Source organism: Aquarana catesbeiana, linkage group LG13, assembly GCF_042186555.1.
Source record: "Aquarana catesbeiana isolate 2022-GZ linkage group LG13, ASM4218655v1, whole genome shotgun sequence".
NCBI classification, from domain to species: domain Eukaryota; kingdom Metazoa; phylum Chordata; class Amphibia; order Anura; family Ranidae; genus Aquarana; species Aquarana catesbeiana.
The window spans coordinates 199,761,053-199,777,603 of NC_133336.1; the positions used below are offsets into that span (position 1 = coordinate 199,761,053).

Below are 16,551 nucleotides of genomic sequence, written 5' to 3' on the forward strand. Positions count from 1 at the left end.
TTTTTTATTATTATTATTTTCCCTGCATGTAATTGGGTGTACTGTGCAAAGTGAAATTTCACCACCTTCAATAAACTCTGGAGAAAGTTGCCCTGCAAAGTGAATAATCTATTTGCCTTTAATAAATCAAACCCAATAACACACATTTCTGTTGATGACTAGGTGTAACCACTGAAAGTTTGAAAAAGACAATCTCTATATATGCTCATGAGGAGGACGAGGTAATTTTACTGCTGCCTGAACACCTACTGGATCAAGCAGAGTCCCTGTATGTTTGGAAAAAAGGAGGAAAAAGTATTGCCACGGACGGATATCCTGACATTCGAGACCTTGAAAACATAAAAAGCTCTCCTGAAGGTTCCCTAATTATACAAGCTGGCTTTTGGGAAGATGAAGACGAATATTCAGTGGATATAATAACTAATAACAGTCGCTCTTCAGTGTTCTATCGTGTCAGAGTTCACAGTAAGCAATGAAAGTTCTATTTCTCGATCAATATCTCTGAAATGTCTTGTTGATTGGTCCATGGAGTTATGTTGAGCATAGACAGGAACATCTTCCTCTCAGTTAAAGGAAACCTGTCTTCAGCCTAGGGAAATGTAATCAACTGAGGTATGAAAACCCTGAGTCAGTGGACTAGATTCATAAATAATAGGCAACTAAAGTTATAGGCAAATGCATACTATTTTCATAAAAATTGATCCTGGCTCCATCTCTCTTTACTTTGAAATGTCCTTATTTATCAGGGAGACTGCATTTTTACATTAAAGCAGGGGTCTCCAAATGATCATCTGTCCCTCATCAAGACTTTATCTGGCCCAAAGCTAGGGTCAGTGGCGAATCCTCAATATACAATTCACAAGAGGACAGCACTTCCTCTATCCAGACCTACTTGCTTCCCAGCTTCTTGGCTCCTATTCTGCTGATGAAAGGGGAATGCTCATGGGGACTTTTAGAGGTCTGCTAGTGTTGCCACCTCATCCCTTTAAACCCGAACACACATTAATTACACGGGTTCTGTGGCTGATTAGGGTGGTAATTAAACTCACGTGGTGCCTTATCTGCATTAAATTAGCCTCAGAACCTGTGTAATTCATATGTTTCTGGGTTTAAATGAATGAGGTGGCAACCCAAAGATTTACGTTAAGATAGAAATGTAAAAATCTGTCCAACTTCGGTGAAACTGATCACTGAACCTACGGATATTTTTTGATTTGGCAGAGCTATGATAACATGTTCGTCTGTAGGCACCTGCATGTCATACCAAATCCCCAATCAGCTTGATAGAGTCTATTTAAAAAAACCCTATCAACTTCCCATGCAGAACAAAATGTCAGATCCATCACCCTAGCAACCCGCTACTCCTCTGCTGCAGGAGTCCTCCCTAAGAGCCCTTTCACACTGGGGCGGGAGGCGGCGTCGGCGGTAAAGCGCCGCTATTATTAGCGGCGTTTTACCGTCGGTATGCGGCCGCTAGCGGGGCAGTTTTACCCCCCACTAGCGGCCGAGAAAGGGTTAAATACCACCCCAAAGCGCTTCTGCAGAGGCGCTTTGCCGGCGGTATAGCCGCGCCGTCCCATTGATTTCAATGGGCAGGAGCGGTATACACACCGCTCCTTCACCGCTCCGAAGATGCTGCTGGCAGGACTTTTTTTACCGTCCTGCCAGCGCATCGCTCCAGTGTGAAAGCCCTCGGGGCTTTCACACTGGAATGCAAGCAGCGGCACTTTCGGGTCGGTTTGCAGGCGCTATTATTAGCGCAATAGCGACTGCAAACCGCCCCAGTGTGAAAGGGCTCTAAGCTCTAGTGTTGTTCTCTACCTAGGTGGATAGGGTCAGTGTCATCCCTATGTAACAGCATTCAGGCATGAGTACTATTGACCACCCTGTTACATTTTTCGTAATATGAAAAAAAAAATTAGATGCCTCATAATGGTCGCAGCAGATATGCAGACCAGGGAACTTGGCACAGGGATGGTAAGAACCCCTCATAATGGGCACAGCAGGTGTACAGACCAAGGAAATCAGCAAAGGAATGGTGAGAACTCCTCATAATGGCTACAGCAGGTGTACAGACCCTGAAACTCAGCACAGGGATGGTGGAAACCTCTCATGATGGATATAGCAGGTGTACAAACCTGGGAACTCATCTCAGGGATGGTGGGAACCCCTTATAATGGGCACAGCAGGTGTACAGACCCGGGAACTCAGCTCAGGGAAGGTGGGAGCCCCTCATAATGGGCACAGCAGGTGTGTAGACCCAGGAACTCGGGACAGGGATGGTGAGAACCCCTCATAATGGTCACAGCAGGTGTACAGACCCGGGAAGTCAGCACAGGGATAGTGAGAACCCCTCATAATTGGCACAGCAGGTATACAAGCCCAGGAACTCAGCACAGGAATGGTGGAACCCCTCATAATGGGCACAGCAGGTGTGCAGACCCAGGAACTCAGCACAGGGATGGTGGGAACCCCTCATAATGGGCACAGCAGGTGTACAGACCTGGGAACTCAGTACAAGGATGGTGGGAACCCCTCATCATGGCCACAGCAGGTGCACAGATTAAGGAATTCAGCACAGGGATGGTGGGAACCTCTCATAATGGGCACCACAGGTGTACAAACCTGGGAACTCAGCTCAGGGATGGTGAGGACCCTTCATAATAGGCACAGCAGGTGTAAAGACCTGGGAACTCAGTGCAGGGATGGTGGGAACACCTCATAATGGGCGCAGCAGGTTTACAGACCAGGGAACAGGGATGGTGGGAACCCCTATTAAAGTGGTTGTAAAGCAAGAAGGTTTTTTATCTTCAAGGGGTTGTAAACCCTCGTGGTTTTTCACCTTAATACATTCTATGCATTAAGGTTAGAAAACATCCTGTACTGCAGCAGCCCCCCAGAGCTCCCCTTTTACTTAACTGAGCCTGATCTTTCTAGCGATGGGGACGAGCACACCAGCTTCAGCCGGTGTCTGGGGTCTTCATTGAATACATTCATAGCAGCAGGAGCGATTAGCTCCCGCTGCTGTAAATCAAATCCAATAACGCAGGAGCCGGGGGCGGGGGCGGGGGCCGAGTCCTGCTGTCTGTGTCAATGGACGCAGCAGCAGGACATGGGAACGCGCCCGTATGAGTGCCCCCAGGTAAAGCATTTCTCTGTGGGGGCACTCGATGTGGGGAGGAGCCAGGAGCGCCGTGGGAGACCCCAGAAGAGGAGGACCGGGGCCACTCTGTGCAAAACCCTTGCACAGAGGAGGTAAGTATAACATGTTTGTTATTTAAAAAAAAAAAAAAGAAGACATTACAACCCCTTTAATGCATTCTATGCATTAAGATAAAAAACCCTCTGTGTGCAACAGCCCTCCCCCCAATACTTACCTGAGCCCCATCTAGATGCAGCGATGTTGTAGGATTGTCTCGGCTGCCCAGGACTCCCATCCTCATTGACTGAGACAGCAGCGCGACACCATTGGCTCCTGCTGCTGTCAATCAAAATCAGTCAGCCAGTGAGGAGAGAAAGGGGGGTCTGAATGACACGGGGAGCTGTGACTCAGCTCGGGTGCCACCATAGCAAGCTGCTTGCTGTGGGGGCACTCAACAGGAGGAAGGGGCCAGGAGCACCGAAGAGGGACCCAAGATGAGGAGGATCAGGGCGAAACCATTACAAAGAGCAGGTAAGTATAACATGGTTTTTATTTTTAACAAAAAAAAAATGAGCACAACAGGTGTACAGACCTGGGAACTCAGCACAGAGATGGTGGGAACCCCTCATAATGGGCACAGCAGGTGTACAGACCTGGGAACTCAGCACAGGGATGGTGGGAACCCCTCATAATGGGCACAGCAGGTGTACAGACCTGGGAACTCGGCACAGGGACAGTGGGAATCCCTCATAATGGGCACAGCAGGTATATAAACCCCATTCACAGTCATCATGATCATCTGTACATTAAAAAAATCTATAATGTGTATGGACAGATGGTTATGCTGATTACTTGGATTCCAGTAATCATTAAATAGAGGAGTTGTGGCATTGGCTGGAGATGTTTATGGACAAAATCAAAAGCATTTATTTTTTGGTCATCGTTTTAATGTAGGAAAGGCTTGGTGGACTTATTCCCTTGCAGAAGCTGAATTGATTGGTGATCAATGTGCGATTTTGGCATTGGGGACATGATGGATATTTTATGTTGATATGAACTGAAATGGAGATTTGAGGTCTGTGACTCTCTTTGAAATGACTTTGCTGAAAAAATCTTTTTTTCTTCCTCCATAGATCATAAATACACTGAAGATTCACGTATGTATTATTCTTGTATTCTTATTTTTAATATCTGATTGATTCTTGTGGAGCTTGATAATGAGCAAACATTATATGGTCCACACTAGGGATAAGCCGAACACCCCCGGTTCGGTTTGCATCAGAACCTGTGAACGGACCAATCGTTCGCACAAACTTTAGAACCCCGTTAAAGTCTATGGGACTTGAACGTTCAAAATCAAAAGTGCTAATTTTAAAGGCTAAAATGCAAGTTATTGTCCTAAAAAGGGTTTGGGGACCTTGGTCCTGCCTCAGGGGACATATATCAATGCAAAAAAAGTTTTAAAAACAGACGTTTTTTCGGGAGCAGTGATTTTAATGATGCTTAAAGTGAAAAAAAAAAAGTGAAATATTCCTTTAAATATCGTACCTGGGGGTGTCTATAGTATGCCTGTAAAGTGGCGCGTGTTTCCCGTACTTAGAACAGTCCGAGAGCAAAATTACATTTCTAAAGGAAAAAAAGTAATTTAAAACTGCTTGCGGCTTTAACCACTTGCCTACAGGGCACTTTCACCCCCTTCCTGCCCAGACCAATTTTCAGCTTTCAGCGCTCTCACACTTTGAATGACAATTACTCAGTCATGCAACACTGTACCCAAATGAAATTTGCGTCCTTTTTTTCACACAAATAGAGCTTTCTTTTGGTGGTATTTAATTACTAGTGGGTTTTTTATTTTTTGTGCTATAAATAAAAAAAGACTGAAAATTTGGTGAAAAAATGCCTTTTTCTTTGTTTCTGTCATAAAATTTTACAAATTAGTAATATTTCTTCATAAATTTTGGCCAAAATTTATACGACTACATATCTTTGGTAAAAATAACCCTAATCAGTGTATATTATTTGTTTTTTGTGAAAGTTATAGAGTCTACAAGCTATGGTGCAAATCATTGAAAATTGATCACACCTGATCACACCTGATGTACTGAAGACTTATCTCATTTCTTGAGACACTAACAAGCCAGCAAAGTACAAATACCCACAAAATGACCCCATTTTGGAAAGCAGACACCCCAACGTATAATCTATGAGGCATAATGAGTCTTTTGAACTGTTCATTTTTTTCCAGAAGTTTTTGGGAAAAAAATGAAAACACATTTTTTTTTCCACAAAGTTGTCCATTTTTAAGATATTTCCAACACATAGCATGTACATAGCAAAAATGACACCCCAAAATACATTCTGCTACTCCTCCTGAGTATGGCGATACCACTTGTGTGAGACTTTTACACAGCCAGGCCACATACAGAGGCCCACCAGAGAAGTAGCACCTTCAGGCGTTCTACAAGCATAAATTACACATCTCATTTCTCAACCACCTATTACAGTTTTGAAGGCCCTGGAGCCCCAGGACAATGGAAATGCCCACAAAATGACCCCATTTTGGAAAGCAGATACCCCAATGTATAATCTATGAGGCATAATGAGTCTTTTGAACGGTTAATTTTTTTCCAGAAGTTTTTGGAAAATGTGGAAGAAAAATGAAAACGCATTTTTTTTTTCCACAAAGTTGTCCATTTTTAAGATATTTCCAACACATAGCATGTACATATCAAAAATGACACCCCAAAATACATTCTGCTACTCCTCCTGAGTATGGCGATACCACATGTGTCAGACTTTTACACAGCCTGACCACATACAGAGGCCCACCATTGAAGTAGCACCTTCAGGCGTTCTACAAGCATAAATTACACATCTAATTTCCTGACAAACTATTATTTTTGAAGGCCCTTATATTTCTAACACATTGCATTTACATACCAAAAATTACACTCCAAAATAAATTCTATTGAGGAATGGGTAAAAAAATAGTATTACCTGTGGTTTTAGTAGTGTCCCCAGAGGAGAGAATTGGTGCAGGCAGGGATGTGCTTAGCAACAATAGTAATTATCCAGGCAGCAGGCAGGAATATTGTCTATAGTCAGCACAAGGATATCGTCAGCACAGCCAAAGCATTTGTCCATAGAAATTGTCCAGGCAGAGACAGCCAACACAGCCATAATATTGGTCCTGGTACACCGTTACCTCCCTGCACTCATTATTGTACCGCTCTCCAGCCCTTCATAAACATACTGCCTCTTACTACAGCTAATTATTTCCATAGTCCAGGTAGCAGGCAGAGGTGTGGTCAGTTTATGCTGCAGGCAGGGGGATGGCGGCAGTAAGTCAGCAGCAGGCTGAGGGCCGCAATCAGGTAAGACCTGTGCACAGGGGCACAGGGGTAGAGGCTTCGACCCAACCAAATCTCTATGATGCCTCCGGACTCCAGACCCTAATCCAGAAATTACGAAACCCAGAGACAACAAAAAAAATTGTTTTCTCCATCCGGAAAAACATTTCTGGAGCCCCTCACATGTGAGACCCCTGTGTCCTACAGTAGCAGGGCAACAGATCAGTCCAAGCGGTAGGCAAAAGCAAAGTCCATAAAACAGGCCAGGGTCAGATGACGTGTAAGCAGTCCAAGTGGTGGGCAGAAGCGTAGTTGGTAAAACAGGCCATGGTCAGTTCACATGTAAGCAGTCCAAACAGTAGGCAGAAGCGTAATTGGTAAAACAGGCCAGGGTCAGTTCACATGAAAGCAGTCCAAACAGTAGGCCGAAGCGTAGTTGGTAAAACAGGCCAGGGTCGGTTCACATGTAAGCAGTCCAAATGGTTGGCAGAGGCATAGTCAAAAAACAGGCCAGGGTCAGTTCACGTAGAAGGCATTGGAATGGTTATTTGAGATATACAAAACAATTCTGCGCTGCCGTAACGACAAAAAGCAGCTAACACAACCAACAAAGCAAAACAGATAGAAAACACACAATAAGTGTAGCGCTAGTAGAAATGAAAAAACGTCCAATATGGAAAACGTCAAAATCACAGTTCCAAGTATGAATAATGCAGAGGGAACATCGATATGTGTATGGAGGGAAAAGTCTTTAGGAAAACATTCCAACCAAAGCTGTATAAAATCTTGAGATGAAAAACAGACACACCACCACCAATTGTGAGAAGGCTTACCGGATGGAGTGGACCCAATGGGGCATACGCCGGACTGGGTCGGATGCGCTTAGGTGATGGGTGGCTGGAGATGGCCCGGGAAGGCGATGTTGGTGGGTGGACCCACGCGTTACTCTGTCACTCTAGGTGATGCAGGAATCCAGAAGGATGCGTGGACCGGAACGCACATTGTAGTTTCGCTCAAATTGATGTTGAAGAAGGCAGGTAGAGAATGGCAAGAAAGAAAAAGACCATATAGTGTAAATCCGTTTAAGAAAAAATTTATTAAACAAAAGGATATACATTCACTTGTAGAATGATGTAAAAACAGCGCTGAAGATAAAATGTGGCGACAGTGGGGTCCTGGGCAGGATGTTCCCTCTGCATTATTCATACTTGGAACTGTGATTTTGACGTTTTCCATATTGGACGTTTTTTCATTTCTACTAGCGCTACACTTATTGTGTGTTTTCTATCTGAATGGTTATTTGAGGAAGCATGGGAAATGGTCAGCACAGATGGTGAAAATGGGGAAGTGGTTAAGAATATGGGCTAATATTTAAGGGATGTGTGATATAGTCTGAAGCATTCACCAATGCAAAGGCCGGGTTCAAGGGGACACTGAGGACAATGGTAGCTGGTATCTTTTCGAAATCCTTTACTGCTGCATACTTGACATCTTTTTTGGCGTCTTCGGCCTGCTTCAGATGGGGGAATGTGGTCCGGGAAGTGGCGTTCATGAAGTCGGCTAACAGCATCAGAGCGAAGGTTTTCTGGGGGGGGTCTTTGATGGTAGATGAGGGACGTGACAACTTCTTCAATGAATTTTAGGAAGTGGGCAGGGCTTTCGGTGGATTTGGTGTAAATTATGTAGGCATTATAAATGGCCAAATGAATTAAATAGAGTGCTACTTTCTTGTACCAGAAACGGGACCTCCTTATTGCTAAATAGGGCTGAAGCATTTGGTCATTGAAATCCACCCCCCCATGTACAGGTTGTAATCTTGTACACATTTTGGCTTTACAATGGACCTCGTCTTCTCTGAACTTCAACTGTAGTGTTGTCATGGATGGTGGACATCATGTACACATTCCTGGTATCCTTCCACCTCAAGGCCAGCACTTTGTTGCATCTCAAAGTTGCTCTTTCTCCCCTTCGCAATTTCTTGTTTACTATGGCTTGTGGGAAGCCCTTTCTATTCTTTCTGGAGGTTCCACAGGCCAGGGTTTGTGCGAGGTATAGGTGTTTGAAAAGGGGCAGGCTGGTATAAAAGTTATCCAGGTATATGTGGTAACCTTTCTTCAGCAGTGGGTAGGCCAGGTCCCATACAATTTTATCAGTTGTGCCCATGTAGGCCGGGCACTCAGAGGGCTGGAGCTGGGAATCTCTTCCTTTGTATATGCGGAACGCATACAGATATCCCATGACTCTCTCGCACAGCTTATAAAATTTCACTCCGTATTCGGCCCTTTTGCTAGGAATGTTTTGTTTTATTCCTAGCCGGCCTGAAAAGGGTACCAGGGACTCATCTACACATATATGCTTATCGGGGACATAGAGTTCTGCAAATCGTTGGGAAAAATAATTAATGAGTGGGCGAAGTTTATATAATTTATCGTAATTTGGATGATTGCAGGGAGGGGCACTGGGTGTTGTCACTGAAATGAAGGAAGCGCATTATCATTTCGTATCGGGACCTGGGCATTACAGAAGAATAAATGGGCATGTGGTGAATGGGGTGGGTGGACCAATAGGCATGTCCTTCATTTTTTTTCTAAGCCCCATGTTTATGGTGAGGCCCATAAACATTTTGAACTCCTCCAGATTCAAATCCTTCCACTCGAATGGACGGGCGTAAGAAGATTGGGGGTTGTTGGCAATATGCTGCTGGGCATATAAATTGGTCTGGTCCACGATGAGTTGCAGCAAAGTGTTGGGCAAAAATAAATTAAAACAATCAATTTCAGAAAAATTTTGGGTATTGGCCTGCACACCTGGCTGTGCGGTGAAAGGGGGAATTCTTGCTGATCCTGAGTCGGAAGGCAGCCATGTTGGATTGGCCATCTGGGAGATATGTAGCGGCCCTGGCTCTTGGGGGACGTGGCACTCCAGTGCTGGTAGTTGGAGCTCCTGTGCTGGCATTTGGGCGTGATGCTGCGGAAGTGCTGGTGCTGCGCATTTCATGTCGCCCTTCGTTGGCGGCAGCTCTAGGACCGGGCCTTTGGTTTTGGGGTTTAGCGCTGGCAGCAGCGCTGGTACTGGGCCTGGGAATTTGATCCTGGGGTATATTGCTGGTGGCTGCCTGGTTTCCAGAGCGCCGTGCTCTTTCAGGAGGGATCCATTCTTCCTCTGAATCGTTTGCCGATCCACTACTTTCGATCGGTTCAAATGCTGAATTTGATTCACAATCAGAATTGGCATTTGAATCTGATGAGAACTCCCCGCTGCTCTCATCAGTCATGGAGAGGATCTGGAACGCCTCCTCACTTGTATAGAATCTTTTGGACATTTTTTCTGATGGGCTGTGTGACAGGTGACAAATTACGGTTACTGATGGGCGACAGGTTATGGGTGACAGGTGATGGTCACTGATGGGTGACAGGTGATCGGTGACAGGTGACGGTCACTGATGGGTGACAGGTGACGGTCACTAATGGGTGACAGGTGACATGCGACGGTCACTGGTGGGTGACAGGTACTGATGGCAGTCTCTGATGGTGACTGGTGCACTTTATGGGACTGATAGGTGACAGATGAGGGTCACGGATGGGTCACTGACGACAGTCACTGATGGCGGTCACTGATGACGGTCACTGAAGGGTGACAGGTGCACTGCTGACGGCAGTCTCTGACGGCGACAGGTGCACTTTGTGGGCACTGATGGGTGACAGGTGCACTTTGTGGGCACTGACGGGTGACAGGTGCACTTTGTGGGCACTGATGGGTGACAGGTGCACTTTTATAAGTACTGATGTGGTGACTGTTGGGTGACAGCTGTAATTGGGGGTCGATGTGACAGGTTCTCTTTGTGGTGTTGGTGCAGTACACTACAGAACACACATAGATCGGTCACTCACTGCTCCTGGCTCTTCTCTCCTTACACTTGAAATGGTGTGTGAGGAGAGAAGAGCCGGTGACAGCTAGTAACCGGTCTTTGTTTACAGTTAGTGATCGGCTGTGAATGGATCACAGCCGATCACATGGTAAACAGCCACCAGCCATTGGCTGTTTACCCTTGCCGGTGGGAACACGCCGCCACCGACGTGACCGCGCTGCACGCTCCCGATCGCGCGCATGCACGGTCTAAAGCGGGGAATATCCCTTTGTGATCGGCCGTGACGTAATCGCGGACGATCACATGGTGAACAGCCATGCCCAATGGCTGTTCACCCCTGTCGGTGACGCGCTGTGTCCCAGGGACATGGCAACACAGACAGAGCAGGGCTGCGCGCCCGCGATCGCGCACATGCCCTGTGTAAACCAGCCGCCATCATATGACGGCGGCCCAGAACAAGAGCCGCACCGCTCCGCCGTCATATGACGGTGGGCGAGCGGCAACAGGTTAATGTAATGTCGGGTCCCGGCAATATGGATGAAAATCAGTGAGACAAACGGCATGGGTACCCCCCCAGTCCATTACCAGGCCCTTTGGGTCTTGTATGGATATTAAGGGGAACCCCGCACCCAAATTAAAAAAAGGAAAGGCGTGGGACCCCCAGGCCCTATATACTCTGAACAGCAGTATAAAGGTGGTGCAAACAAGACAGGGACTGTAGGTTTGTTGTTAAGTAGAATCTGTTTGTAATTTTGAACTGGTACATTTTTAAAGTGTAGCTCCAGCCAAAAAATACATTTTTAAGCTTTTTGGAAAACATAGGGAAGGGTTATCACCCCTGTAACATTTGTTTTGCTGTCTGTGAACCTCTTCAGAAGATTTCACCTCACTTTCTGTCCCAATGACAAATGTTTTTTGAAAATTTGGGTTTTTTAGTGAAACAAGGATTGGTGATAAAAGCATCAGTGGAGAGGAGACACGTTTTTCCCATATTAACTCTTATGCCCCATACACACGGTCGGATTTTCCGATGGAAAATGTCCGATCGGAGCGTGTTGTTGGAAATTCCGACCGTGTGTGGGCTCCATCGAACATTTTCCATCGGATTTTCCGACACACAAAGTTTGAGAGCAGGCTATAAAATTTTCCGACAACAAAATCTGTTGTCGGAAATTCCGATCGTGTGTACACAAATCCGACGGACAAAGTGCCACGCATGCTCAGAATAAATAAAGAGATGAAAGCTTTTGGCCACTGCCCCGTTTATAGTCCCGACGTACGTGTTTTACGTCACCGCGTTCAGAATGATCGGATTTTCCGACAACTTCGTGTGACCGTGTGTATGCAAGACAAGTTTGAGCCAACATCCATTGGAATAAATCCTAGGATTTTGTTGTCGGAATGTCCGAACAAAGTCCGACCGTGTGTACGGGGCATTACAGGAGAGAATTTCCCTTCCTAGGGGTAGATTTCATCTCACTTCCTGTTGTCTTCTTCCGTTTGCAAGTAGGAGTCAGTTTGTAAGTTGGATGTTTGAAAGTAGGGGCCTGCCCTATATACTCGGCAGAAATTTGGGCCTTAAGTGTTGGTGTTTCCACAACACTGTAAGCCCTCACAGTTACTCTTGATGAGTGCAGGAACGGGCCCTGCTGTGAAATATTAGATTAGATCAAGAATTGTAATTACATACACCTGTTGAACGGGGCAGAAAAATTGGGCCTTTGGTGGTGGTGTTGCCACAACACTGTAAGCCCTCACAGTTACTCTTGGTAGGCACAGGAACGGGCCCTGCTGTGAAATATTAAATCAAGAATTGTAATTACATGCCATTGTTGAACAGTGGTAGAAAAATTGGGCCTTTGGTGGTGGTGGTGCTGGTGCCACAACACTGTAATGCCCTGTACACACGGTCGGATTTTCTGACTGAAAATGTGTGATAGGACCTTGTTGTTGGAAATTCCGACCGTGCGTGGGCTCCATCACACATTTTCCATCGGATTTTCCGACACACAAAGTTTGAGAGCAGGCTATAAAATTTTCCGACAACAAAATCCGTTGTCGGAAATTCCGATCGTGTGTACACAAATCTGACGCACAAAGTGCCACGCATGCTCAGAATAAATAAAGAGATGAAAGCTATTGGCTACTGCCCCGTTTATAGTCCTGACGTATGTGTTTTACGTCACCGCGTTCAGAACGATCGGATTTTCCGACAACTTTGTGTGACCCAGTGTATGCAAGACAAGTTTGAGCCAACATCCATCGGAAAAAACAAATTTTGTTGTCGGAATGTCCGACCGTGTGTACGGGGCATAAGTCCTCACAGTTACTCTTGGTGGGCACTGGAACAGGCCCTGCTGTGAAATATTATATCAAGAACTGTAATTACATGCACCTGTTGAACAGGGGCAGAAAAATTGGGCCTTTGGTGGTGATGGTGTTGCCACAACACTGTAAGCCCTCACAGTTACTCTTGGTGGGCTCAGGAATAGGCCTTGCTGTGAAATATTAGATCAAGAATTGTAATTACATATCCCTGTTGAACAGGGGCAGAAAAATTGGGCCTTAGGCACTGGTGCCACAACACTGCAAACCCTCACAGATACTCTAGTTGGAGCGCAGGAGAGAGCCCTGCTGCAAAGTATTGCATCAAAAATTGTAATTACTCGCCCCTATTAAATAGGGGCTGAAAAATTGGGCACTGGTGCTGGTGCCACAACACTGCAACCCCTCACAGATACTCTAGTTGGAGCGCAGGAATGAGCCCTGCTGCAAAGTATTGCATCAAAAATTGTAATTACACGCCCCTGTTAAACAGGGGCTGAAAAATTGGGTCGTAGGCACTGGTGGCGGCGCCCAGAACCAAAAATGTTCTTACAAGCTATCAGCATGATCATTGTGGAGGAAGAGGATAGTCACTCAGCATAACAGGATAGTCACTCAGCATCAGGATCAGTCTTGAAGGGATCTCACATTAAAAAAAAAATTAATCGGTTACATCAGCATCAGCTGCTTGGTAACTGGTGATCCAAGACTGATTCATTTTTATGAAGGTCAGCCGATCGACCGATTCGGTGGACAGGTGCACCCTGTGATCGGTTACAAAGCCTCCAGCAGCACTAAATGTGCGTTCCGAAAGAACGCTGGATGCAGGACAGGCCAGTAGCTCAATTGCATACTGTGCAAGCTCTGGCCAGTGATCCATCCTCAAGACCCAGTAACCCAGAGGATTTTCGGTGGGAAAGGTGTCCAAGTCAGATCTTGTACCTAGGTATTCCTGCACCATGTAAAACAGACGCTGGCGATGGTTGCTGGAACCGATCATACCTTGGGGCTGCGGACTAAAAAATTGTCTGAACGCATTGGTCAGACGGCCACCTTCTCCACCGCTCCTTCTTTGACTGACCGAAGCCTCAGCAACACGTTGTCCAGGAACAGGAGTTTGTAACCTTCCAGTCTCTGGGAACGCATTGCACAGACCTTTCTGCAAGGCCTCCCGAAGATGTTTCATCCTCTACTCCCTCTGCGATGGCAAGATAAGGTCCGCAACCTTACCCTTGTTATGTGGATCAAGGAGGGTTGCCAACCAGTAATGATCCCTCTCCTTGATACCACGAATACAAGGATCCTTCCGCAGGCTTTGCAGGATCAGGGAGGCCATGCAGCGTAAGTTTGCTGAGGCATTTGGTCCAGAGTCCTCTGGGTCACTAAGGACAAAATGATCCGCAGCCACCTCCTCCCAGCCACATACAAGTCCATGGGTTTCTTGGAACTGTAAATGATTCCTTGAAGACTGCTGCTGATGCTGAGTGCTAGGCTCCACCTCCATGCTGACACAATCCTTCTCCTCCTCCTAGTCCTCTTCCTGTGTGATCGGTGGGCACGCAGGAACACTGTCTGGATAAAGGTGGCCTTGAGAGGTAAGGAAGTCCTCCTCTTCCTGCCTCTGTTCTGCCTCAAGTGCCCTGTCTGCTATTCCACGCAGCGTGTGCTCCAACAGGTGGCCAAGAGGGACAGTGTCACTGATGCATGCACTGTCACCGCTCACCATCCTTGTGGCCTCCTCAAATGATGACAGGACAGTGTATGCATCCCTGATCATGGTCCACTGGCGTGGGGAAAAAAAACAAGCTCCCCTGATCCTGCCCTGGTGCCGTAGTCGCACAGGTACTCAATGATGGCCCTCTGCTGCGTGTGCAGCCGCTGCAGCATGGCCAACGTTGAGTTCCACCTGGTGGGCATGTCACAGATTAGGCAGGTTAAATTCCTTTTGGAGGTCAGCCAGCCGAGAACTGGCATTATATGACCGGCGGAAATGCACACAGACTTTCCTGGCCTGCCTCAGGACATCCTGTAAGCCCGGGTACCTGCCCAAGAACTGCTGCACCACCAAGTTAAGGACGTGAGCCAAACAGGGCACATGAGTCAGTTGTCCCTGTCGGAGGGCGGAGAGGAGGTTGGTGCCATTGTCGCAAACCACCATTCCTGCCTTAAGCTGGCGTGGCGTCAACCACCTCTGAGCCTGCCCCTGCAGAGCTGACAGAATCTCTGACCCAGTGTGGCTCCTGTCCCCCAAGCACACCAGCTCAAGCACCGCATGGCATCTTTCTTTGCCTGCGTACTTGCGTAGCCCCTTGAACGCCTACGGAGCACCGCTGGTTCCGAGGACAAAGCACAGGAAGAGGCCATGGAGGATGAAGAAGAGGAGGGGGGTGGAGGAGAGAGGTGTGTCAGAATCACCAGTAGTAGCATTTTGGAGGCGTGGTGGCAGAACAACCTCAAACACTACTGCACCTTGTCCTGCATCCTTCCCAGCTGCCAGCAGAGTCACCCAATGCACCGTGAAAGATAGGTAATGTCCCTGTCCATGCCTGCTGGACCATGAGTCAGCAGTAATATGCACCTTACCACTGACCGTCCAGCGAGGCCAAGACATTGCCTTCCACATGCTGGTAGAGAGCCAGAATCGCCTTCTGTGAGAAAAAGTGGCATTTGGGAACCTGCCACTGAGAAACCGCACATTCCACAAACTCACGGAAGGGGGCAGAGTCTACCAACTGAAAAGGCAGCAGTTGAAGTGCTAGCAATTTAGCCAAGCTAGCATTCAACCGCTGGGCATGTGGATGGCTGGGAGGGAACTTCTTTTGGCGGTGCAGCAGCTGGAGCAGGGAAATTTGCCTGGTACAATCTGAGGTCGGTGTACCGATAGCAGATTGTCCGCAAGTACTTGGCTGTGACACACCTAATTCTACACCTTCATTCCTCTCAGTGCAGGTTTCAGAGAGGACTGAAGGTATAGTGGGGTTGGAGATCCCAGCTGATGAGGAGCAAGGAGAGGTCCGCTTTGTTCTTTGGTGTCGGTCTTTTAGGTACGCTTGCCAACAAACTGCATGGCAGGTGGACATATGTCTGGTCAAGCATGTGGTGCCCAAGCGGGTGATGTTTTGGCCACGCGAGATACGCTTGAGACATATGTTGCAAATAGCAGCGGTGCAATCTGATGCACTCGTCTCAAAAAAGGCCCACACCAAAGAAATTTTGGAATAACACGCAGAGACAGCAGCGCCCTGCACATGCGGAGCTCTGCGGTGTGATGCAGTCAGTGTGCTGCCCTTAAGCTGGCCCCTGGAGGCCATCCTGCCTCGTTGAATATGTGCCTCCTCCTCCTGTCTCCTATCAGGCACCCACATGGAGTCAGTGACCTCATTATCCCCTCCCTCCTCATCACTGGAGCAAACCTGGCATTATGCTGCAGCTGGGGGAAAATGACTGCCAGATTGCTGTCCTTCTTGGGCACCCCCTCTCTCTGGGCTCACGTTACTGCCTTCCTCTAGCTGGGTACCATCATCGGAGCCTTCAAAACGCTGGGCATCCTCCTGGAGCATGTACCCAACGCTGTGGTCAAACAGTTCGGGGGACTCCTCAGGAGGACATGGTGGGGCTAGGGAAGGAGTGACTGATGCCATTGAGCTGAGGGAAGAGGCGGCGTTGACAGCTGCTTTGCCAGACAAAGTACCCTGAGCCTGGGTGAGAGAGGATGAGGAGGATGAGGACAGCTTGGTCATCCACTCTATCAAGTCTTCCGCATGTTGCGGCTCAACACGGCTGGCTGCTGAAGAAAAGGACAAGCGTGTCCCACAGCCACGTGCTGATGAGGATGCACCATGTCCACGACCAGCACTGTTGCCTCT

At 47.3% G+C, this 16,551-nt stretch overlaps 1 protein-coding gene across 1 annotated transcript in view; it reads left to right on the forward strand.

The window, feature by feature from the left end:
• The window catches only part of LOC141117588 (uncharacterized), a 117,195-nt gene that overhangs the window by 62,310 nt on the left and 38,334 nt on the right, over window positions 1–16,551 (forward strand). The window contains exons 3-4 of the mRNA XM_073610511.1: window positions 163–465; window positions 4,276–4,299. Coding sequence (XP_073466612.1) covers window positions 163–465; window positions 4,276–4,299 — 327 coding nt within the window. The remainder of the gene's footprint in view (window positions 1–162; window positions 466–4,275; window positions 4,300–16,551) is intronic.